At 66.0% G+C, this 22283-nt stretch overlaps 1 protein-coding gene across 1 annotated transcript in view; it reads left to right on the forward strand.

The window, feature by feature from the left end:
* NOTCH1 (notch receptor 1) overlaps window positions 1–22283 on the forward strand; it is a gene marked incomplete at its 5' end in the record, with an annotated part of 45553 nt that overhangs the window by 18126 nt on the left and 5144 nt on the right. The window contains 28 exons of the mRNA XM_079705794.1: window positions 1684–1946; window positions 2483–2821; window positions 4910–5032; window positions 5562–5795; window positions 6170–6325; window positions 6472–6657; window positions 7005–7118; window positions 7864–7977; window positions 8279–8512; window positions 8588–8698; window positions 9279–9471; window positions 11105–11250; window positions 11488–11601; window positions 13297–13416; window positions 13728–13880; window positions 14564–14792; window positions 15499–15700; window positions 16472–16625; window positions 16754–16938; window positions 17394–17526; window positions 17692–17949; window positions 18024–18136; window positions 18846–19417; window positions 19635–20030; window positions 20603–20751; window positions 21479–21695; window positions 21860–21947; window positions 22034–22199. Coding sequence (XP_079561920.1) covers window positions 1684–1946; window positions 2483–2821; window positions 4910–5032; window positions 5562–5795; window positions 6170–6325; window positions 6472–6657; window positions 7005–7118; window positions 7864–7977; window positions 8279–8512; window positions 8588–8698; window positions 9279–9471; window positions 11105–11250; window positions 11488–11601; window positions 13297–13416; window positions 13728–13880; window positions 14564–14792; window positions 15499–15700; window positions 16472–16625; window positions 16754–16938; window positions 17394–17526; window positions 17692–17949; window positions 18024–18136; window positions 18846–19417; window positions 19635–20030; window positions 20603–20751; window positions 21479–21695; window positions 21860–21947; window positions 22034–22199 — 5462 coding nt within the window. The remainder of the gene's footprint in view (window positions 1–1683; window positions 1947–2482; window positions 2822–4909; window positions 5033–5561; window positions 5796–6169; window positions 6326–6471; window positions 6658–7004; window positions 7119–7863; window positions 7978–8278; window positions 8513–8587; window positions 8699–9278; window positions 9472–11104; window positions 11251–11487; window positions 11602–13296; window positions 13417–13727; window positions 13881–14563; window positions 14793–15498; window positions 15701–16471; window positions 16626–16753; window positions 16939–17393; window positions 17527–17691; window positions 17950–18023; window positions 18137–18845; window positions 19418–19634; window positions 20031–20602; window positions 20752–21478; window positions 21696–21859; window positions 21948–22033; window positions 22200–22283) is intronic.

Genomic DNA, 22283 nt, shown 5'->3' on the forward strand with positions numbered 1-22283 from the left:
GGCTGGCTCAGGCCTGAGTTACCTCCCCTGGACCCTCCCAGAGGGCAGCTGGTTTTCTTTAAGCCAGTTGGTTGGGGACTTTTGGCTTCTGGCAACAGATGGTGGGCCGGAGTGGCCATTTTGCGTCCTCCCCGCCTGCCCTACCCAAGCCACAGCCACAGATAAAAGGCTTCAAGGAGACAGATGCCTCCCAGGCCACGGCGACAGGGGAGCAGCCCAGCTGCTGAGAAATGCACAGACCCCGGCCGCCCCACACTGCCACCACCAGCCCTGGGGAAGGGCCTCTCCAGGGGCCGCCCCTCCCCTTCTTGCCTGTGCAGCTTTGATTTTAGCCCCCAGGACAGGCAGGTGGGGAGGGAGTCGGGGGCTGGCATTTGTTGGGGGCGGGGGTTCTGGTGGGCTCTGGAAGGTGGGATGGTCCGGGCTCAGGAGGGCCCTCTCTTCATCCAGGGGACCCCAGACTCCTGGCAGCACCCCCTGCTGCCCCGCCAGGTGGGAGGAGGCCCCGCCCACAGGTGCCCAGAGCTGTGGGCCCAGCGTTGCGGCCGACTTCTCAGGCTGCTGCAGGCTGGGGGCCAGGCCAGGAGCGTTCCACCTCAGAGGCTTTGCCGCTGGGAAGAGTGATGCCTGGCTGGTCCCAGAGCCTTTCCTGAGATTTTTCCTCGAGTGCAAGGCCGCGAGGTGACCTCGCGGGGGCAGTTTATGGCCCAGCCCCCAGAAGCCGAGGCGACAGGTGGCCGAGGGGGGCCCCGGGGTGGGGATGGCAGGCGCTGCGCCCTTCCCTGCAGGGAATGCGTGGCACCAGGCCTGGGGGCGGGGGAGACAGGTCGCCGCCCCCCTGGCTCTCCTGCCCCAGTCACAGCCTGGGCAGTGAGTACCCGGGGAGCGTGCCGGCTGGCCGGAGCAGTGGTCCTCCTGGACCCCGGCTTCTCCAGCTGGGCAGCGGGTGCCTCTGCTCCTGGCTGGCGTTGTGTGGACCTCTGTCGTGAAGCCTTGACTGCACAGTGGAAAAGCCGTGTCTGGGTGGTACATGTGGGGTGGGGATGGGTGCCCACCAGCACGGTCCCCAGCACATCAGACCCCTGACAAAGAACTCCACGTCGCAAAGGAAATGGGAAGCCAGGCCACGTCGTGTTGGCAGTCGTTTCCACGTTTGCTCTCCTATCGATGTTGAAAGAAAACAAGCTGTGAACTCTTTTATTAACCAAATAATGTACATTCATTACCGAAAAGCTAAAGGGGAGAAAAAGCAGGCAGGCCCCCGAAACTAAAGATTTTACAGACCACCGTTCCCCTCGGCAGAGAACGGCCGTGTCTGCCATGTGGTCCCCTCTCGGTGGCTTGCCAGGGTGCAGACGGTTGCCCCCGTGAGTTCTGAAACCTACGCGGCACCCATCGAACACTCTGGTCTCTAGTTTCTCCAATTAACATCACTTTTCTTTGTGGAGATGAAATTCACTTAATATAAAATTAACCACTTAAAAGTGCACAGTTCAGTGGCGTTTGGCACACTGGTGATATGGGCAACCACCACCCCCTCTGGTCCCAGAACTTCCCCTCTCTCCTCGAGGGGCCGCAGCCGGTTATGCCCGCTGCCCAGGGAGGGGCCCCACCGACGCCGGGGCTGGTGGCGGGCAGCTGGCTGGGGAGCGGGCACTCACTGCCCCGGTGTGTCTGCCGCAGCTGCAGTGGAGCCTTTGCGGGCCAGCGATGCCAGGCGCCCAACCCCTGCCTCAGCGCCCCCTGCAAGAACGGCGGGACGTGCCACACGGTGGAGCGCGACGGGCTGGTGGACTACGCCTGCCGCTGCCGCCTGGGCTTCTCGGGGCCGCTGTGCCTGACGCCCCGCGACCATGCCTGCCTCGCCAGCCCCTGCCTCAACGGCGGCACCTGTGACCTGCTCACTCTCACCGAGTACAAGTGCCTCTGTCCCCCGGGCTGGTCAGGTGAGGATGCCGGCGGGAGACGGGGCTGTGGCCCTCGAGAGGGGTGGGCAGGCCCCGGCCCTCCCCCCAGCTGCCCGCACAGCAGATGCCGGCCCCGTCTGTGTGGCTGGGGACGGCTTTGCTCGGCTGCTGGGGTCCGTGATCCAGAAGTGGCGCAGAGCCCCACCCCCCCGGAGGGTCCCCACGCCCCTCTCCAGCTCTGGAGGGCCCCACCCCTGCCTGCCTCTGTGAGCAAAGGGGAGACTCCCACCTCCCTCCTGCCAGGAGTGCAGGCCCCCCTGCAGGAGCCGTGGCGTCACTGCAGGCACCAGAGTTTAAGAACACGGGCTCTGGAGGGGCGCCTGCCACCGTGCATCCTGCGACGGTCACTCAGCCCCTAAGCTGTCGGGGTCCCGAGGTGTCGGGAGCCGACGCCGTGGGGTCCATCCCCGGCTGGCACCTCCTCCGTGGTGCCTGGAGGCCGCCCCCGGCTCTTGGGGCGGCCCGGCGCGGGGAGCAGGGAGGCCGGCTGACCCCCTTCGCCCCTCCCCCGCCAGGGAAGACATGCCAGCAGGCCGACCCCTGCGCCTCCAACCCCTGTGCCAACGGTGGCCAGTGCCTGCCCTTCGAGGCCTCGTACATCTGCGGCTGCCCACCCGGCTTCCACGGCCCCACCTGCAGGCAGGACGTCAACGAGTGCGGCCAGAACCCCGGGCTCTGCCACCACGGTGGCACCTGCCACAATGAGGTCGGCTCCTACCGCTGCGCCTGCCGTGCCACCCACACCGGCCCCCACTGCGAGCTGCCCTACGTACCCTGCAGCCCCTCCCCCTGCCAGAACGGGGGCACCTGCCGCCCCACAGGGGACACCGCCCATGAGTGCGCCTGCCTTCCAGGTACCGCTTGCTGGCCCCTGCCTGGTGGGAGGGCCGGCGGTGCCCAGGGCGGAGGGAGCACAGGGCTGGAGCAGGGCCGGCTGGGCCTGGGGGTGGACGTCCACGGAGCGTGGGCGATTGGAAGGCAGACTTGGGTGTGGTGTAGGGGCGGGGCTGGAATGGCGGCCGCCCATTAGGCACCCGCCCGCCCACTTCTGCCTGGGGATGGGTCCACTGTGACCAGACAGCTGGGCCTGTGACCCCTGATGCTCCCCACCTGCCGCCAGCCTTCTCCAGGCCACTCAGGAAGCCCCGAATCTTGAGCGCCCTGGGACCACGTGCTCGTTACAGAACTCTCCAGGGCAGCAGGGAGCACCCTTGCTCGTGCGGCCCCCGGGCTTCCCCTGTTTCCCCGAGGTGGGGACAGTGAGGCTGGGGCTTACGCGTCACTTGCCCCAGTGGTGGCCCTTCCTCCTGGCCCCGCTGGTCTCCCACCGGTGGGGCGACGGTGACGGGCACAGCCCCCCACCCCCAGCAGCTCCAGTCTCCCTGTTGTGTGTCCCAGACTTGCTACTGTAGTTTTCATTTGAGTCAGTTTTGCTGCTGGTGACCTAAAAATACTAGTAACGACAAAGCGGCTCGAAGACCTCTCGTCCGTCAGCTGCGCGCTGGCGGTTAGGCGGTTAGGCGGTTAGGCAGGAACGAGGAAGGGAAGGGTGTTCCAGGAGGGGGGCGGGGTGAGGAGGTGGGGCTGGGGTTTGGGTGCTGGAGGGGAGCCCAGGGTCTGGCTGACCCAGGGGTGAGCCGAGGGTCGCCCCAGCCCCCACGCTGCCGCGGCCCAGCTCGGCCCCTGCAAAGAGGAAGTGCTTGCCCTCCCACCGTCCATGAGCCCCGGGCCTTGTCACTGCAGCGGCCGCCTCTGCGTGCAGACGCCTGGCGCGTGCACTTCCTGCATGCCAGTGGCGCTTCCCTCACCGCCTGCCTGCCGCGGCGCTGCTGGCCGCCCGGCGGGGCTGCTCAGCTGTCCACAGGGGGCTGGGCCAGGCGCGTGCCCCCCGGTTCTGGGTTCAAATGCCTTTTTGGTGGTTGTGGGACCCCAGGCCTGGGACCTTGTGTCTGGCCACGTGGGTCAAGCGGGGCCGTGGAGGTGGGCAGAGTGGGGGGCCAGCCAGAGGACGCTGCACACCTGGAGCAGGTGTGGGCCCACCTGGGGGGGTGAGGTGAGACCCATCCTGCTTTAGAACTCACCCTCCAAGGCCAGGGAGAAGCAGTGCATCCAGCCCACCGCATACAAGGGGGTCTGGAGTGAGGGCTCCGGGCTCCCGTACGGGGGCCTCAGAGGGAGGGGCAGGGGGAGTCCCAAGGCACCCCGGGAGCAGCATTAATCAGTAACTGGCTGCAGGTTGGGCTATTGCCAGACGCCCCTTTCTGGGTTGATTATTGAACCAGCGGGAGTTGAATGGATTAATAGCTAACTGGCTGGCCGTGGAGTTGGTGCTGCAGAGGTGAGCCCAGGCTGGGGGAGGATGTGGGCCCTGCCCGCGCCTCTGTTCCTGGGAAGCCAAGGGCCACACCTGCCATCCCCCCAGGACTGCCCACCTGGGTCCCACTGTCTCCCCGCTCTGGTTCCCTGCTTGCGGGGGGGCCCAGGCCCAGTGCAGCCCCCGCAAGGTGGGGTATCTGTGGCCGCACACAGGGGTGTTGCAGAGAACCCCCAGCATGGGGCGAGCCAGCAGGCAGTGCCCAGTTACTGGAGCCACTACACGGAACGTCTTTTACAGCAGAGCCTCTAGAACCCTGTAATCCTGAGTCCCTGTCTGTTCAGCTGGCTCTTTACAAAATGATTCCTTAGAGAGGAATGTGTCGCCTGTCCTGGTCACAGGAGTGGGAAGGGTGGGGCGTGGACCCCGAGGCTTGTGAGGCAGCGGGCATCACAGGGTAGGCCATGGAGGGACAGCTCTCTGTCCAGAGTAGGGTGCAGTCGTGGGTGCAGCCAGGAAGATGCCAGAGGCCAGGTTGAGCGTGGCAGGGAAGGTGAGGGCCGGGACGTGCACTGCCCAGCCCTGTGGGGAGGCTTGACCGGGCCCCTGGCTCCCCCCTGCCACACAGGCTTCACCGGCCAGAACTGCGAGGCAAACATTGACGACTGTCCAGGAAACAACTGCAAGAACGGAGGCGCCTGTGTGGACGGCGTGAACACTTACAACTGCCGCTGCCCCCCGGAGTGGACAGGTGCATGCACGGGGAGGCCCGGGTGGGCACCACCACTGCTGGAGCACACGCACGTGGCGGGCCAGAGGGGCCCCGATTACCTGGTCCAGGCCGGGAAGGATTCCGGAGTGACCTGGGGCTGCCCTGCCGCGGGGCTCTCAGGCCTCCGCCCCAGCAGCCAGCACAGATGTGGCATCAGCTGGTCTGTGCGGGCCATTTGCAGCCTGGCCCCGGGCAGCCTTGAGCCAGAATCAGGTCCCCAGTTTGAGCCCAGCTGCTGGGCAGGACACAGGGACACTGGCCGGTAGCACGCTGGCCCCGCCCACAGACGAGTGTGGACCCCAGTGCACCTGTGCCTGCACAGCAGTCAGATGAGAGCCCCCTCTGGCGCCAGGGGTGCAGGGGAAGGAGTGATTCAGGCTGGCGGCAGGTGGAGGAGTCATGAGGGAAGGCTTCCTGGTGGAGGGGGCCTGCGCCCCGATGGGGAGGGTCTCGGCTGTGGCTGAGGGTCTGGAGGCGCCGCCCGGCCCGACGGTCCCGGCCCCCGCAGGTCAGCACTGCACCGAGGACGTGGACGAGTGCCAGCTCATGCCTAACGCCTGCCAGAACGGCGGGACCTGCCACAACGCCCACGGCGGCTACAACTGCGTGTGTGTCAACGGCTGGACGGGCGAGGACTGCAGTGAGAACATTGATGACTGCGCCAGTGCCTCCTGCTTCCACGGCGCCACCTGCCATGACCGCGTGGCCTCCTTCTACTGCGAGTGTCCCCACGGGCGCACGGGTGAGTGCCGATGCGGCGGGTTCTCGTTGCCCCCGCCCGGCCGTGGGCCCCCTCGGGTCAGGGCTCGCGTGCGTGGCCTTGTGCAGACACACGGGCTGCAGCTTTGCGGGACCTGTGAGGGTGACCCCAAAAGGGGCCTTTCTGGGGTGAAGGGGCTGGCGGGGCTGGGGCGTTGCCTGCCGTCAGGGCTGCTGGCGGCGAACCTCCCGGAGTGACTCGGGCATCATGGGATGCTCCACAGGGTCATTAGCTGTGGCACAGTGTGGGGGGACCCTCCCTGGGTAGCCAGGCGGGGGTGGACCCCGGCTGTGGGCAGCCCCTGTCCCCAGGCCAGGGGGCAGCGCCTCGGCTGACCACTGCCGCCCCGTATCCAGGTCTGCTGTGCCACCTCAATGACGCCTGCATCAGCAACCCCTGCAATGAGGGCTCCAACTGTGACACCAACCCCGTCAACGGCAAGGCCATCTGCACCTGCCCCTCGGGCTACACGGGGCCGGCCTGCAGCCAGGATGTGGACGAGTGCTCGCTGGGTACGGGCAGCCGAGGGGGCAGCCAGGGCGCTGGGGAGCCTGGTGGAAATAGTCTGATGGGGGAGGCGGCCACACCCCAGAGTGTTGTGGAGGCCAGAGCTCCCGGAGCAGCCCCTCACCACGCCGTGCCCGCCCCCCCCCCCCAGGCGCCAACCCCTGTGAGCACGCGGGCAAGTGCATCAACACGCTGGGCTCCTTCGAGTGCCAGTGTCTGCAGGGCTACACCGGCCCGCGCTGCGAGATCGACGTCAACGAGTGTGTGTCGAACCCATGTCAGAACGACGCCACCTGCCTGGACCAGATTGGGGAGTTCCAGTGCATCTGCATGCCCGGTATGCGGTCGGCCTCCCGCCCGACCGTCAGGGGCACCGCCTGACAGGCGGGGGTGGGGAAGCCGCGTCAAGGCCGATGGACCCCAGGGAGCACCCCGGCCGCATCTGCTCTGCCCCCGGCCTCCGTGCCCACCCAGGCCACGGCCCCGGCGGGTATCTGGGGAGACCAAGCCAGGCCCGTGGGGCACAACAGAGAGCAGGCCAGAGCTGGGCAGCTGGGTCAGCCCCGGGGAGCAGGTGTGGAGGGGGCAGGGTGTTCCTTTGTGCATCCCGAGCCCTCAGCTGTGGTGAGGGCCGCCGAGGTGGGTCACGGTCCCCTGCACCCCTTGACCACCCCCTCCCCCCAGGCTACGAGGGCGTGCACTGCGAAGTGAACACGGACGAGTGTGCCAGCAGCCCCTGCCTCCAGAATGGCCGCTGCCTGGACAAGATCAACGAGTTCATGTGCGAGTGTCCCACAGGTGAGGCCGGCCACAGCCGTGCCCCCCGCGCAGGAGCGCCCCGCCGTCCCTGAGGGCTGCCGGGTTGGGTCCCCCAGGGGCTGGGTGGGAGACTGCCGACTTTCACCTCGGGAGTGGGTGGGGTATTTTCAGGCTTCCCCCAATGGGCAAGGCTGGGTTGGGCAGGGGGACCTGGCCCCCGACCTCGCTGGGGAGCCCGGGACCCAGAGACCCTCCTTCCTGCTGGCGGGTCCCTGGGAGCAGCAGTGTGCTCGCCGACCCCTGAGGGACCTCGACGGGAGGAGGTCTAGCCTGCCCTGGCTGCCCGTCTCTGCCAACCCGAAGTGGACATGATGCCCAGGAGGGCCTAAGGAGCCTCTGGGGGCCCTAGTCTGTCCCAGGGGAGGGCTGGGGGCTGGGGGCTGGGGGACGCCGGGCCCGGGGAAGTGTTGTGGGTCAGAGCCTTGGATCTCCCAAGATGCAAATCAGCTGTTCCAGACACCGAGCCGGGAACCCGATTCTCAGCCCGACGAGGCTGTAGCCATAGCAACTGGAGTCAGTCTGGGGCAGAGGCCCCCGTATGAGGGAGCGGGAGGCGTGTGACCCGAAAGGCGGGAGCTGAAAGGGGCCGAGAAGAGAATGGGGGGCTGGCCCAGCCCCGGCCAAAGCACTCTCAAGGGGCCCTCCCAGGCATTCCCTGCCCTTGGCTGGCCGTGGGGCCGCTGCACCCATCGTGTCTGACCGCCGTCCCTCTCCCCGGCTGCAGGCTTCACTGGGCACCTGTGCCAGTACGACGTGGACGAGTGTGCAAGCACGCCCTGCAGGAATGGCGCCAAATGCCTGGACGGGCCCAACACCTACACCTGCGTGTGCACAGAAGGTGCGGGGCCGCCCGACGGCCAGGCTGAGCCGGGGGGAGGGAAAGCCGGCGTGTAGGGTCCAGGGAGGGGGAGCAGCCGAGAGCTGAGGCTGGGAAAGTGACCCCTCATTCTGGGGCCTCTGGTCCAGGGGCCAAGAGCAAGGTGAGGCTTTGACCCGGGCAGTGGGGGACGTCCCCAGACATCCCCAGTCTCCCCCGGCAGGAGCGCAAGTAACCCTGGGTTGGTTGGTGGCGTCCTGGGATGGGACGGCCGCGTGCCCGGGGAGCAGCCCCACTTAGCCTCTCAGCCCCCGCCCTGCAGGCTACACAGGGCCCCACTGTGAGGTGGACATTGACGAGTGCGACCCCGACCCCTGCCACTATGGGTCCTGCAAGGACGGCGTTGCCACCTTCACCTGCCTGTGCCGGCCGGGCTACACGGGCCACCACTGCGAGACCAACATCAACGAATGCCACAGCCAGCCCTGCCGCCATGGGGGCACCTGCCAGGACCGCGACAATGCCTACCTCTGCTTCTGCCTCAAGGGGACCACAGGTGCCTGGCCGGGGCTGTGACTGGGGGGCTGGGGACGGGGGCGGGCACTGACCACCTCTTGTCTCCCACCGCCAGGACCCAACTGTGAGATCAACCTGGACGACTGTGCCAGCAACCCCTGTGACTCGGGCACGTGTCTGGACAAGATTGACGGCTACGAGTGTGTGTGTGAGCCGGGCTACACCGGTGAGCCGCCTGGGGCTCGGGGACCCGCAGGGCTCTGTCCCCCCGGCCCTCGTCATGGCCTCGCCTCGGCGGCCCAGGCTGTGCTCACACCTCAGGGTCTCCGGGATGGGCCAGGTCTGGGGACCGTGGGGGCAGGATGGTGTAGGCCGCCCACCGCCCAGGGCCCAGCTGTCAGACCACCAGCTTTGGCAACGGTGGCAGAGACCACAGAAGGGTCGGGGCTCCGGCCGGCACTGGACGGGCATCCCTGAGGCTCTCGTTCCTGGTCACAGCCGGCCCAGCAGGCCCAGAGCAGAGCCAAGCTCCCGGCACACGTGCTTCTCTCCACGGCCCTCTGCCCTGAGGGTGTCCGGGGCCTCCTGAGCCTCAGCCCTCACCAGCCAGCTCAGCCCCTGGGCCCGGGGAGGGGAGTTTGTGTGGGTGGGAGCCTGCGTCTCGGAAGGACCTGGGGAGGGGCTTTCACAGAGGGGGAGACAGAGGCCCCGAGGGCTGGGACCCACTCACCGAGTCCCCTCCCACTCTCCCTCCTGGGGCGGTGGGCGTGAGTGTCTGAGCCGCCACCCCGTCCCACCGCCCGTAGGGAGCATGTGCCACATCAACATCGATGAGTGCGCGGACGACCCCTGTCACAACGGCGGCACCTGCGAGGACGGCGTCAACGGCTTCACCTGCCGTTGCCCCGAGGGCTACCACGACCCCACCTGCCTGTCCGAGGTCAACGAGTGCAGCAGCAACCCCTGCATCCACGGGGCCTGCCGGGACAGCCTCAACGGGTACGGGGCCGCCCTGCACTCTGCATCCTCGGGAGCTCTGCCGCAGGGAGGCGGCCTGCTCGGGGGCCGGCGGCTGGCGAGCCAGGGAGGGGCAGTCGCGAAGCCCCGGACTGGCCAGCAGTGGGCCCTGGGCTGAGTGGGTGGGGGCCCCTCAAGAACGGATCTGCCGTTGGTGGCCTGAAATGTGCCGTTGGGCACTCGCTCAGCTCCTGGCCTGTGCCCAGCGCTGCCCTGGGCTCTGTGGTCTCACGGGCCACAGTGTGCGCTCGGGAAACACGTTTGTGCCGTGGCCGCAGGCAGGGTTTCTGTGGCATCGCGGCATGATGAGATGATGTTCTGGTCTTTGTCCTGGTTCCTGAAATCACTCAGATCTAGAAACATGGAAGGAGTAGCTTTGGTTATTTGTCAAAGCCCCTTTCAAGCACACCTGAGGATGAGGCTGGGTGCCGGGGAACCGTGTGGTGAGGGGGTTGGATCTTTGAGCCCCACCCTGACCTCCAAGGAGGGGAGAGGGGCTGCAGGGTGAGTTAATCGCCAACAGCCAGTGATCTAAGTTGGTCACGCCTGTGGGAGGACCCCCCCATAAAAATGCAAAGTGCAGGAGTTCAGAGCTTCCGTGTCGGTGAACAGGCGCAGGGGTGGCGGGAGCAGCTCCGAGCCCTGCCCTGTGCCTGGCCCTGTGCAGCTCTTCCATTGGGCTGTTCCTGAGTCTCACCTCTTATAATAGACCACTAATCTTGTAAGTAAACTGTTTTCCTGAGTTTGTGAGCCATTCTAGCAGCAAGGAAGGGTCTGATTCATAGCTGTTCGCTCAGAAGTACAGGTGACAACCTGGGACTTCAGGTGAGTGTCTGACTCGGGGCCGGTCTTGTGGGACCGAGCCCTATCGATGGGGTCTGCGCTGACCCCAGGTAGTTAGTGCCAGAAATGAACTGTGGGATACTCAGCTGGTGTCCCCAGAGCTGGAGGATTGCGTGGTGTGGGAAACCCCCTACATATGTGGCATCAATATTAGAGTGTAGAGAAGCTTACTTTTAGTTTCTGATACCCATTATGTGCCCGGCACTGCTCTGTGTAGATGGGGCCATTGACATGGGCAGGGACCCCATGCCCCTGTTTGGCACAGAGAGGGCAAGCACAGCATTCAGGGCCACACAGGAGTGAATGGAGGAGGGCCTTCTGACCACTGCCCTGAACTGGGCACCGTGCCCAATCTAGTTTAACAAACCCTCACCACCTTCTTGGGCAAGGTGGGCTATTTAAAGGTGTTTAAAGGACTCCGAGGGGGCTTCCCTGGTGGCACAGTGGTTGAGAGTCCGCCTGCCGATGCGGGGGACACGGGTTCGTGCCCCGGTCCAGGAAGCTCCCACATGCTGTGGCGCGGCTGGGCCCGTGAGCCATGGCCGCTGAGCCTGCGCATCTGGAGCCTGTGCTCCGCGACGGGAGAGGCCACAACAGTGTGAGGCCTGCGTACCGCAAAAAAAAAAAAAAAAAAAAAAGGACTCCGAAGGTCAGAGCGGACCGGCGCCTCCGTCCATTCAGATCACAGGAAGGTGGCAGAGTGGGGAGTGCCCCCAGCCTAGGCCCTCCCCTCCTGGGCCACACCTGAGCTGCTGTGTGGTCACCTCTGCAGGTACAAGTGTGACTGTGACCCCGGGTGGAGTGGGGCAAACTGTGACATCAACAACAACGAGTGTGAGTCAAACCCCTGCGTCAACGGCGGCTCCTGCAAGGACATGACCAGCGGCTACGTGTGCGCCTGCCGGGAAGGCTTCAGTGGTGAGTGGGCGCGGCTCCTGGTGCAGAGCGGCCCGCAGGGCGTCAGTGGGGAGCCAGGACACAGGTCCAGCCACCGCGACCCGTGGCAGCTCCCTCCCTGGGGTGGGGGGGGTGCAGACCTGCTGGGGTCGATGCCAGGCCCCAGGCTCAGTGCAGGGCCCTTCCTCCGCACCAGGTGGGACCTGGCCACAGCACCCAGGGTGGCGGCCACACTGACTGCTATCCCTCCCTCTCCAGGCCCCAACTGCCAGACCAACATCAACGAGTGCGCGTCCAACCCATGTCTGAACCAGGGCACGTGTATCGATGACGTGGCTGGGTACAAGTGCAACTGCCTCCTGCCCTACGCAGGTGAGGGCGGGGCCTGGGCCGCCCATGGGAGCGGTGCCTGAGGGGTACGCGGTGGCTTCCGGGGCTCAGCGGGCATCCCGAAGGCTCTGCTCTGTACTTGGGCCTGGCCACGTTAGGGTCTCGCCCTGCAGGTGTCATTGCCAGATGAGCCCGCAAAATACCGGGTGCCTGGGAGGAAGTTTTAGTATAAGTAGGTCTCGGGTATTCTATCTGGTGAGGTGGCCCCCTTGGTGGCAGAGCTGGGAGCTGGGCCTGGGCTGTTGGCCTCCACGGCCCAACGTCCATGCTGCCTTGGGCCCCCGGGGGCCAGGCCGCCCTCCCCATCCGCTGGCCGGGCCTGAGGGATTCCTTTGATGGCGGGCCCTCTTGTGTGGGGAAACAAGGAGCCCTCTGTTCCCGCTGAGAGTGGCGGGAGACGCGTCCCCGGGCGTCTCAGCCTCTGCCACTGGCCTGGCCAAGGGGATCGCGAGGTATGGTCTCCTCCTTAGAAGAGATTTGCCAAGTGTTAAAAAATAAAAGTCCTCAACGACTAGGGCCACCAGCCCCACGGGAAGTGGGCAGAGGGTGCTGCCACCGGGGACGGCTGTGGCCCCCAGCGGTCCTGAGAGGGCCCCGGCGGGCGGGGTGGGGCCCGTGGCTGTGGTTCTCATGACATCGGGCGGCCCATGGCCAGAGCAGTGTTTTCTTTGACCAAAGCTGGGGAGCTGGACTTTCTCTCTTGCCCCAGTGAGGAAACTCTCCCCTGGTGGCCGCCCAGGGCCTTCCGCGCCCAGGGCGCACCCGAGTCCCTTTCGGACACGTTGACATCGGGGGGCCGGAGGGCCGGCGGGGAGGAGCCGGCCTGTGCTGACCTGCTTCCCGTCTGCCCGCTTCCTGCTTCCCTCTGCACAATTGTCGGAAACTCTAGCGAATTTCCTGCCTGCCCGGGTCGCCGTGGAAACCGATAGAAAGAAAGACTCTGGACAATCACACCCGAGGGCCGGGGAGATAATGGACCACGGGGAAGATAACGCTTCCTCAGTGGCCTCAGGACTCAGTCCCGTGGGCTGTAAACAGGAAGCCCTGCGTAGGGCTTTCAGGGAGGAAAAGTCACCCAGTGTGCATGGGGGTCTAGCCAGACGGCCATCCCCGTCCCAGGGGTCCTGACACCTCACCCGCTGCTCCCCTGATAAGTAGCCCGTGCTCGGGGCTGAGGCTGGCATGTCCCCGGCAGCGAGGGCTCGTCCCCTGCTGTCACAGCCTTTGTTCAGTGGCCTCCTGCGTTGGGCACTTGCTGCCCTTGACACGGAGCCCCTGAATTAGCTCCCAGGCCACCGGCTCAGTGCAGGGCCCTCTGCTACCAGGAGGTGAGGAGGGGGCATGAGGCTGGGAGCAGGTCCAAGGCCCCTGTGACGTTGCTGGGGGCATCGGTCCCAGCCCAGCCCTTGCTGCTGGCACTTTCAGTGGGGTGAGGCCCAGGCCGTGCCCCATAGCCTGTCGCGGGCAGGGGATCGTCTGGTTTGTGTTCGGGTCCTGACTCAGCCAGGCGCCCACGGGGGTTCCAGTGCCACACCGCATGCCCCCCTGCGGGGCAACCAAATGTGCTTTGGTGGTAGAACCACCCGCAGGCGGTGGCCACAGTGGTCTCTGTCAGGTGGTGCCACGGGGCGTTAACCCTCCGGGCCGGGGCTCCCCGCCTGTGCCTCTTCCCCTCAGGAGCCACGTGCGAGGTGGTGCTGGCCCCATGTGCCCCAGGCCCCTGCAGAAACGGCGGCGAGTGCAAGGAGTCCAAGGACTACGAGAGCTTCTCCTGCGCCTGCCCAGTGGGCTGGCAGGGTGAGCCAGTGAGCCCCGGAGGCGCTGGGACGGGGTGGGTGGGAGTTCGGGGGAGCTTGGGCGTCTGTAGAGCAAGAGGTAGTGAGCTCCCCGTCCTTGGAGATGAGCCGGCGGGCTGCAGAGCCCTCCCAGCCTTGGACGTCTGCATCCTGCTCGGCCCCACCTTGGGGGACAGCAGGTCGGAGAGCCCCTCCTTCCCGGGACGCCCCCAGAAGACCATCCCGTGGCTGCGGAGGCCCCGCCTCTGGGGGGCAGGGGAGAGTCCTGTGGGGCGGGGGCTGACCTGACAGCTCCCTCTCCCCCTCCCCCAGGGCAGACCTGCGAGATTGACATCAACGAGTGCGTGAAGAGCCCGTGCCGCGCGGGAGCCTCCTGCCAGAACACCAATGGTGGCTACCGCTGCCACTGCCAGGCCGGCTACACAGGGCGTAACTGCGAGACGGACGTCGACGACTGCCGGCCCAGTGAGTGGCCGCCCAGCTGCGTCCACCTGAGATGCTCAGACCTGCCTCCCCAGGGGGCTCAGGGCAGGGAGCTCGCCGGGGTCGGCTGGGAGAGTGGACAGGGCAGCGCCCGGGTGCAGGGTTGGCGCTGGCCAGCTGGACCCTCCAGGAGGGCGCCCGGTCAGGGGCTGGAGGAAGTGCTGGGGGGGTGGCTGCTGTTGGCCAGCGAGGTGTTCTCACGTGGTTCTGGAGGCTCTGGAGCCAGGTTGCCAGGCCTCAAGCCCATCCTGGCATCTCCCCACCAGACTCCAGGGCTCCTCCCCCAGGGCCTTGCCTGCCCCGGTCCATCGTGGCTCTTATTCTTGTCGTGACCCCCTGAGGAGCGGGGCTCTCAGACCCCTGGTTCATGTGACCTTGGCGTCCGGAGAAGCCGAGTATCTCATCTGGCGTCACTGGCGAGCAGGGAAGACTGACTGCAGCCTTGCTTGGTGTCACTGTTAAGCCCGGGCGTTCTCCCCGCCCTTGTGGCCTGGGGACCGGGAACACGTGGAGGGGTGTAGACCCCAAGCCCGTGATGCAGCCTGCCGGGTCAGGGGCTCCTGGCCGGACACCGTGGGGGCAGTGCCGGGGTCCCTGCAGCTTCCGTTGCCCTGGCAGCGGGGGTGGTGCCCGCCCATCAGGCCTGCCCTCCCTTCCCCTCCCAGACCCGTGCCACAATGGGGGCTCCTGCACAGACGGCATCAACACGGCCTTCTGCGACTGCCTGCCCGGCTTCCAGGGCGCCTTCTGTGAGGAGGACATCAATGAGTGCGCCAGCGACCCCTGCCGCAATGGCGCCAACTGCACCGACTGCGTGGACAGCTACACCTGCACCTGCCCCGCGGGCTTCAGTGGGATCCACTGTGAGAACAACACGCCTGACTGCACGGAGAGGTGCGTGGGGGCCACGGCCACCGGTATGGGCACCGTGCAGGGCGGTCCCGAGCCTTAGGCTGACGTGGGGAGGCAGATGGGCCACAGGGCCACGCAGAGTTTGGCAACCTGCGCACCGAGCAGGTGTCTGCCTGGTGGGCACACGGTGCCAGTCAGGTTGACTCAGATGCCGTTCCTCCTAAAAGAGCTATTGTCCATTGACCCGTGTTACTTAGAAGCAGGAACCCTGGTGGTTTATCCTGAAGAACTGGTGTTCCTCCTTCTTTCAGACCAAGGACCTTGTAACCCATCTTGTTTCCTTATTTGCCTTGGTTGCCAGCAAGCTCAGTGTTGAAGCTCATCCCTGGTTTCTGACATAACTGTCTCCCGTGTTGTCTGTGCAGTTCTGGTTTCGGCCTTTTTTTATCTTAACCGCTATATACCACGTGTGCAGTGAAGCTCCTCTCAGCGTGAGTTATAAGAAGGCAAAGGAAGGAAGTGTGACATGGTGTGGGAATCTGAGGTCCCTGGTCCTGTGTTGGTGACCTCCTGGGACTCCTGTTGGCTGGCCACAGGGAGGCTGTTCCTGGCCTGGCCTGGCACTAGACCCCGTTGGCCACACTGATTCGAGGGGGAGACGCCAGCGTGGAGGCACCTGCTTCGGCAGAGGGTCCTGCTGCCCCCACCCCCGCTCACCACCGCCCCCCTGCTGCCCACCCACCTCCAGCTCCTGCTTCAACGGCGGTACCTGCCTGGACGGCATCAACTCCTTTACCTGCCTGTGCCCGCCAGGCTTCACGGGCAGCTACTGCCAGCACGACGTCAATGAGTGCGACTCTCGGCCCTGCCTGCACGGTGGCACCTGCCACGACAGCTATGGCACCTACAAGTGCACCTGCCCACAGGGCTACACTGGCCTCAACTGCCAGGTGAGTCAGGGCCGCAGGGGTGCCCACCACTCAGCGTCACGGCCGCACCGCTGGGTCCCCCCCGCCTCAGCTCCAGCTGGCTTCACCACCCTGGGGTACGGGTAAGAGGGCCAGGCTCGGGGCGGGGGTGGCTCCTGGAGATCTGGGCTGAGCTGCCAGATAAGGAGTCAGAGGAGAACTTGAACTCAGGTAGCAGAGGTTTACGGAGCGAGAATGAGGCCCACCTGATCTGGGGGAAGATGGCTAAAAGCCAGTGTTTTCATAGGAAATATGTAAAGGTGTCGAAGGTTTATATTCATTGAGGATTTGCACATAAAACACCAGTTGCAAAAGAGCTGTTTACTTCTTAAGAAAAAGCTTCCTTCAGGGAAAGGGAGCTGGGAATTCCCTGGCTGTACAGTGGTTAGGACTCCGCACTTTCACTGCGAAGGGCGTGAGTTCAATCCCCGGTCAGGGAACTAAGATCCCGTAAGGTGCGTGGCGTGCCCCCTCCCCCCACCAAAGAAAAGGAAAGGCAGCTGGTGGTCCGGACTCACCGAGGGCCCAGAACAAGAGACCCGCCCCCCAGCCCCTGGCGGTTCCGCAGCCCCTGGCGGTTCCTGAGCAGGGGCGCCCGTGGGCCTCGGGGTCCATTTCTATAGGATGGGGTCACGAGCCACCTTGGGTGAGAGGTTCTCTGGCGCGTGTGTGTCCCCCTGCCAGGTGGGATGGGCCCCTTGGGAGTTGGCGGGCGGGGGCGTTGCGAACGAGGCTGCCCCCTGCCGTCCCCAGAACCTCGTGCGCTGGTGTGACTCCTCACCCTGCAAGAATGGCGGCAGGTGCTGGCAGACCAACGCCTTGTACCGCTGCGAGTGCCACAGTGGCTGGACTGGCCTCTACTGTGACGTGCCCAGCGTCTCCTGTGAGGTGGCCGCATGGCAGCAAGGTAACCGGCCGTGTCCCGACCTGGCCAGGGCTTCCCCACAGCCACCGGGCGTCTGTCCTCTGAGGTCAGGAGGTTTGCTGTCCGGAGGGGAGCCCGGCCTCACGCTGCGTCCACCTCGCCCCCCGCAGGCATCAACGTTACCCACCTGTGCCGGAACGGAGGGCTGTGCGTGAACGTGGGCAACACGCACCACTGCCACTGCCAAGCGGGCTACACGGGCAGCTACTGCGAGGACCAGGTAGACGAGTGTTCGCCCAGCCCCTGCCAGAACGGGGCCACGTGCACCGACTACCCTGGTGGCTACTCCTGCGAGGTGGGGACCCGTCCCTCGTGAGGGTGCGCGTGTCTGGTATGAGTGTCGTCGAGGGCTGGGCCCTGGGCTGGGAGCCGGTGCAGCAGGGAAGACCAAGCCCATAGACGTGTACAACTTTCAGTCTTATTAAGGGAGGGCTTGGTAATCAGGAAAGACTGCCTGGAGGAGTTGTCCTGGGGGGGGCACCTGGAAGAGGAAATGGGACGGGGTTTCCCCTCCCCCAGATTTGCCCCAAGGCCCCCACCTCTATGCTAGGGAACTGGGTGTAATACCCACCTTGGCCAGTAAACTGCAGCTTACCAGGGCCCTTCCCCGGGTCTCCATCTGGGTCCGCCAAGTGGGAGGAACCCCCAGCTTCGCTGGACAAGAGGGCAACTCGTGGGCCCCATCAGCCTGCACAGGGAGTTGGGGGGCTCACTGAGCCACAGGCCCGCCCCCTCGCTGTCCCCCTGCAGTGTGTGGCTGGCTACCACGGGGTGAACTGCTCCGAGGAGGTCAACGAGTGTCTGTCCCAGCCGTGCCGGAACGGGGGCACCTGCATCGACCTCACCAACACCTACAAGTGCTCCTGCCCCCGGGGCACACAGGGTAGGCAACGCCACACCCGGGGAGGGAGCGTGTGGGCCCGTGGCCGGCGTCCATTTCCTGGGCGTCTGGGCTCCCTGGTCCTGACCACTGGCCGAGGGGCGCACCTGTGAGAGGAGCGGGGCCAGCGAGCAGCCGCACGGGGTCTGACGGTGCCTGGGCCTGCAGGCGTGCACTGCGAGATCAACGTGGACGACTGCAACCCCCCCATCGATCCCGTGTCCCGGGGCCCCAAGTGCTTTAACAACGGCACCTGCGTGGACCAGGTGGGCGGCTACAGCTGCACCTGCCCGCCCGGCTTCGTGGGCGAGCGCTGTGAGGGTGATGTCAACGAGTGCCTGTCCAACCCCTGCGACGCCCGCGGCACCCAGAACTGCGTGCAGCGCATCAACGCTTTCCACTGCGAGTGCCGTGCCGGCCACACCGGTGGGTGCCGCCGGCCGGGGGCAGGGAGCGGTGCCGGGTCGGGGTCAGCCCCTCACACCTGCTCTCGTCCCCAGGGCGCCGCTGTGAGTCGGTCATCAACGGCTGCAAGGACAGGCCCTGCAAGAACGGGGGCAGCTGTGCCGTGGCCTCCAACACCGCCCGCGGGTTCATCTGCAAATGCCCAGCGGTAGGTACAGCCGGGCAGGCGATGGGAAGGGCCCTGTGCGGCCAGGAGGGCTCCCTGGTCTGAAGGTGACAGGAGTACATGCCCGCTTGGCACACCTGGGGTACTGAGGTGGCCAGAGAACCCCGCCTCCCCCCATCCCACACACGTGCCGGAGGACCAAGGGTGGCTTGAGTGTCTGGACTCCAGCCTCCTTGTTCCCCTCGAGACCGTGTGCTTTGTGTCAATAAACTTTATGTTTAGAGCACTTTTATAGAAAAATCGTGCAGAAGGAGGGTCCCCACGTACCCCCCCACACACACACCTAGTTTCCCGGTTGTCAGCAACTTGCCCTCACGTGGAACACTGTTACCGTTTACCACCAGCATCAATACATTGTTAAATGATCAGCACTGATACACCGTTAGGTCAAGTCTGCTCTCCTGTGGTGTTTGGGTCTGACACACGTGTAGTGTCACACGTCCACTGTTGCAGGATCACGTGGGTTTGTTGGTGCCCTAAAACTGCCCCACGCTCCCCCCTGTGCTCCCTCTTCCCTCACTCCCAACCCCTGGGAACCCCCGAGCGTTTTATGTCGACTTTCTTTAAAGGGTCCAGCTGCCCGGGGAAAGGGGGATGGGGGATGCAGAGGCACGGCCAGGCCTGGGCGGGTCCCTGGGCATCTGGGGAGCCGGCCCACCCCGACACCCCCCGTGTGGCCCCCTCCCGGCAGGGCTTCGAGGGTGCCACGTGTGAGAATGATGCACGCAGCTGCGGCAGCCTGCGATGCCTCAACGGCGGCACCTGCATCTCGGGCCCGCGCAACCCCACCTGCCTGTGCCTGGGCCCCTTCACCGGCCCCGAGTGCCAGTTCCCTGTCAGCAGCCCCTGCATGGGTGGCAACCCCTGCTACAACCAGGGCAGCTGCGAGCCCACGTCCGAGAGCCCCTTCTACCGCTGTCTGTGCCCCGCCAAGTTCAACGGGCTCCTGTGCCACATCCTGGACTACAGCTTCGGCGGTGGCGTGGGCCTCGACATCCCCCCGCCGCAGATCGAGGAGGCCTGCGAGCTCCCCGGCTGCCGCGAGGAGGCCGGCAACAAGGTCTGCAGCCTTCAGTGCAACAACCACGCCTGCGGCTGGGACGGCGGCGACTGCTCCCTCAACTTCAACGACCCCTGGCAGAACTGCACTCAGTCCCTGCAGTGCTGGAAGTACTTCAGCAACGGCCGCTGCGACAGCCAGTGCAACTCGGCCGGCTGCCTCTTCGACGGCTTCGATTGCCAGCGCGCAGAAGGCCAGTGCAAGTAAGGCCCACGGGGACGGCCGCTCTGCACCGCGGGGGCCCCGGGGCTCACGGGGCAGCACGAGGGAGCCGTCCGCTCGCGGGCAGGGGGAGGGCAAGGGGCGCGGGCGGAGGAAGGACCCCGAGCTCACGGGCAGGGTGGCGGGAGGGCAGGTGCCGGCCGAGGGTCCCCGGGGGCCCGGCATGGAGGGAGCCCTGAGCGTGCCTTGTGCCCACAGCCCCCTGTACGACCAGTACTGCAAGGACCACTTCAGGGACGGGCACTGCGACCAGGGCTGCAACAGCGCCGAGTGCGAGTGGGATGGGCTGGACTGCGCGGAGCACGTGCCCGAGCGGCTGGCGGCCGGCACGCTGGTGCTGGTGGTGCTGATGCCGCCCGAGCAGCTGCGCAACCACTCCCTGCACTTCCTGCGCGAGCTCAGCCGCCTGCTGCACACGAACGTGGTCTTCAAGCGTGATGCCAGCGGCCAGCAGATGATCTTCCCCTACTACGGCCGCGAGGAGGAGCTGCACAAGCACCCCATCAGGCGCTCTGTGGACGGTGGGGCCTCGCTGCTCCCGGGCAGCGGGGTCGGGCGCCGGCGCAGGGAGCTGGACCCGATGGACATCCGCGGGTGAGTGCGCTCCCGCGGGGCCCCTCCCACCCCCGCAGGCCAGGCCCTCCCTGACCGTCAGGGCCCCCCCCACCCTGGGGCGTCAGCGCTCTTCCCACTACATGGTGAAAGAGGCCCAGGACTTACGGGGCCTGTGAGGGATGAGGGGCAGAGACAGCATTCCCCCCGGGGCTCTTCACCCCATGGCCCACGTCCTGGAGCCTGGGGTCAGCTCTCGGGGGAGGATCAGGCTCCTGACATCTCTTTCCTTCCAAGATGAGGAACAGGGATGCTCGCGGCACCCAGGGGAGCCCCGGGGCCGGGGTTGGGGCGAGAGCTCTCTGGGGAGTGTCTGAGGAGCAGCCACGTGTGCCGTGGTGGGCGGGCAGGGGCGCCGGCCACCTCCAGGGTTGCTCCTGTCCAGACCCAGCTCCCCGCCGCCCCAGGCTGCCCCCTCGGGTTCTGGGAGTGCCTCTGCCCCCGCCCATCAGGGTGATGCCACAGGGGCCAGAGCTGGTCCCTGGAGGCAGTGGGTTGGGTGGGCGCAGGGAGGAGGCTGGGGTCCGAGCCCCCTGACCCTGGTGCGCCCCCAGGTCCATCGTCTACCTGGAGATCGACAACCGGCAGTGCGTCCAGTCGTCCTCGCAGTGCTTCCAGAGCGCCACGGACGTGGCCGCCTTCCTGGGCGCGCTCGCCTCGCTGGGCAGCCTCAACATCCCCTACAAGATCGAGGCCGTGCAGAGTGAGTGGCCCGCCCTGCTCGCCCAGCCACACTCCCTCGGGAGCGTTTGCGTGTCCTGGGCGGGGTCCGCCTGGGAGGGGCCGTCTCCCGGCTCCCCTCCTAGGTGCGCACGTTCTTCGTGCCATTCGCCACCCACGGGGGTGTCACGCCATCCAGAGTTTCGGGAGCGCTCTGCTGGCATTTTCCGCCCCGCACTCTCTGCCTCCCCGCAGTGACAGCTGTCAGCGAGGCTGGCCCAGGGGAACCAGCACATCCACCAGAAAGTGGGAGCCTTTTTCTCGCCCCACCCCTTCCTCCTGATTTTTCTTTGTTGGGTATTATTTCAAAATCATTACAGCTTTTTTAAAAAAAAAAAAGGAGAGAGAGAGAAAAGAATTGATCGGTGTCATGTGAAGTGTTGAAGTTTGTATCTCGAAAATCCCCCTAAATCCTTTGTCTTAACAGCTCAATGCAAGTGCAGTGATTTGAAGTTGGCTAATCCTTCTCCCTTAAAGGAGAAAAAAGTAAAAGCCGTCTCCAGATAGCCGGCTGGTGCAGGAGAGAATTTAGCGATAGTTTGCAATTCTGATTCATCGCGTAGAAAATGACCTTATTTTGGGGGGCGGGATGGAGGAGAGTGGGCGAGGAGGCGCCCGGCCGCGGAGCCAGTGCGCTGCCCCCGGCCGCCAGCCTGCCTGGTAGCTCGGCCTGATGTCCGGGCGCCCGCCCGCGGCCCCCGTGCCCGCAGGTGAGACGGTGGAGCCGCCCCCGCCCCCGCCGCTGCACTTCATGTACGTGGCCGTGGTGGCCTTCGTGCTGCTCTTCTTCGTGGGCTGTGGGGTGCTGCTGTCGCGGAAGCGCCGGCGGCAGCATGGCCAGCTCTGGTTCCCCGAGGGCTTCAAGGTGTCGGAGGCCAGCAAGAAGAAGCGGCGGGAGCCCCTCGGCGAGGACTCCGTGGGCCTCAAGTTAGTGGACGTGGCCGCCGCATCCGGGGGACTTGCGGGAGGCGGGGCTGCCCCCTGTGGACCCACGGGCCCCACCTCGGACGCCAGGCGCGGGCAGGGCGCCGGGGTCTCCCGGGAGCCCCGCTCAGTCCCGCCTCCCCACCCCCCCACCCCCTCACCCCCAGGCCCCTGAAGAACGCCTCGGACGGCGCCCTCATGGACGACAACCAGAACGAGTGGGGCGAGGAGGGCCTGGAAGCCAAGAAGTTCCGGGTGAGTCGGTGCTCCAGGGCCCCGCCCCCGCCCCCGCCCCTCCCGGCCCCTTAGGACGTGGCCCTCTGTTCGACCCTCTTCCTTAGTTCGAGGAGCCCGTGGTCCTTCCCGACCTGGATGACCAGACAGACCACCGGCAGTGGACCCAGCAGCACCTGGACGCCGCTGACCTCCGCGTGTCCGCCATGGCTCCCACGCCGCCCCAGGGCGAGGCCGACACCGACTGCATGGACGTCAATGTCCGCGGGCCGGGTAGGTGCCGCCGGCCCCCCGCACCACCCTCCAGGGCTCCACCCTGGGGCACCTGGCCGCTTCGGGCAGCCTGCTCTTCCCTGA

The sequence above is a fragment of the Hyperoodon ampullatus genome, assembly GCF_949752795.1.
Source record: "Hyperoodon ampullatus genome assembly, chromosome: 6".
NCBI classification, from domain to species: Eukaryota; Metazoa; Chordata; class Mammalia; order Artiodactyla; family Ziphiidae; genus Hyperoodon; species Hyperoodon ampullatus.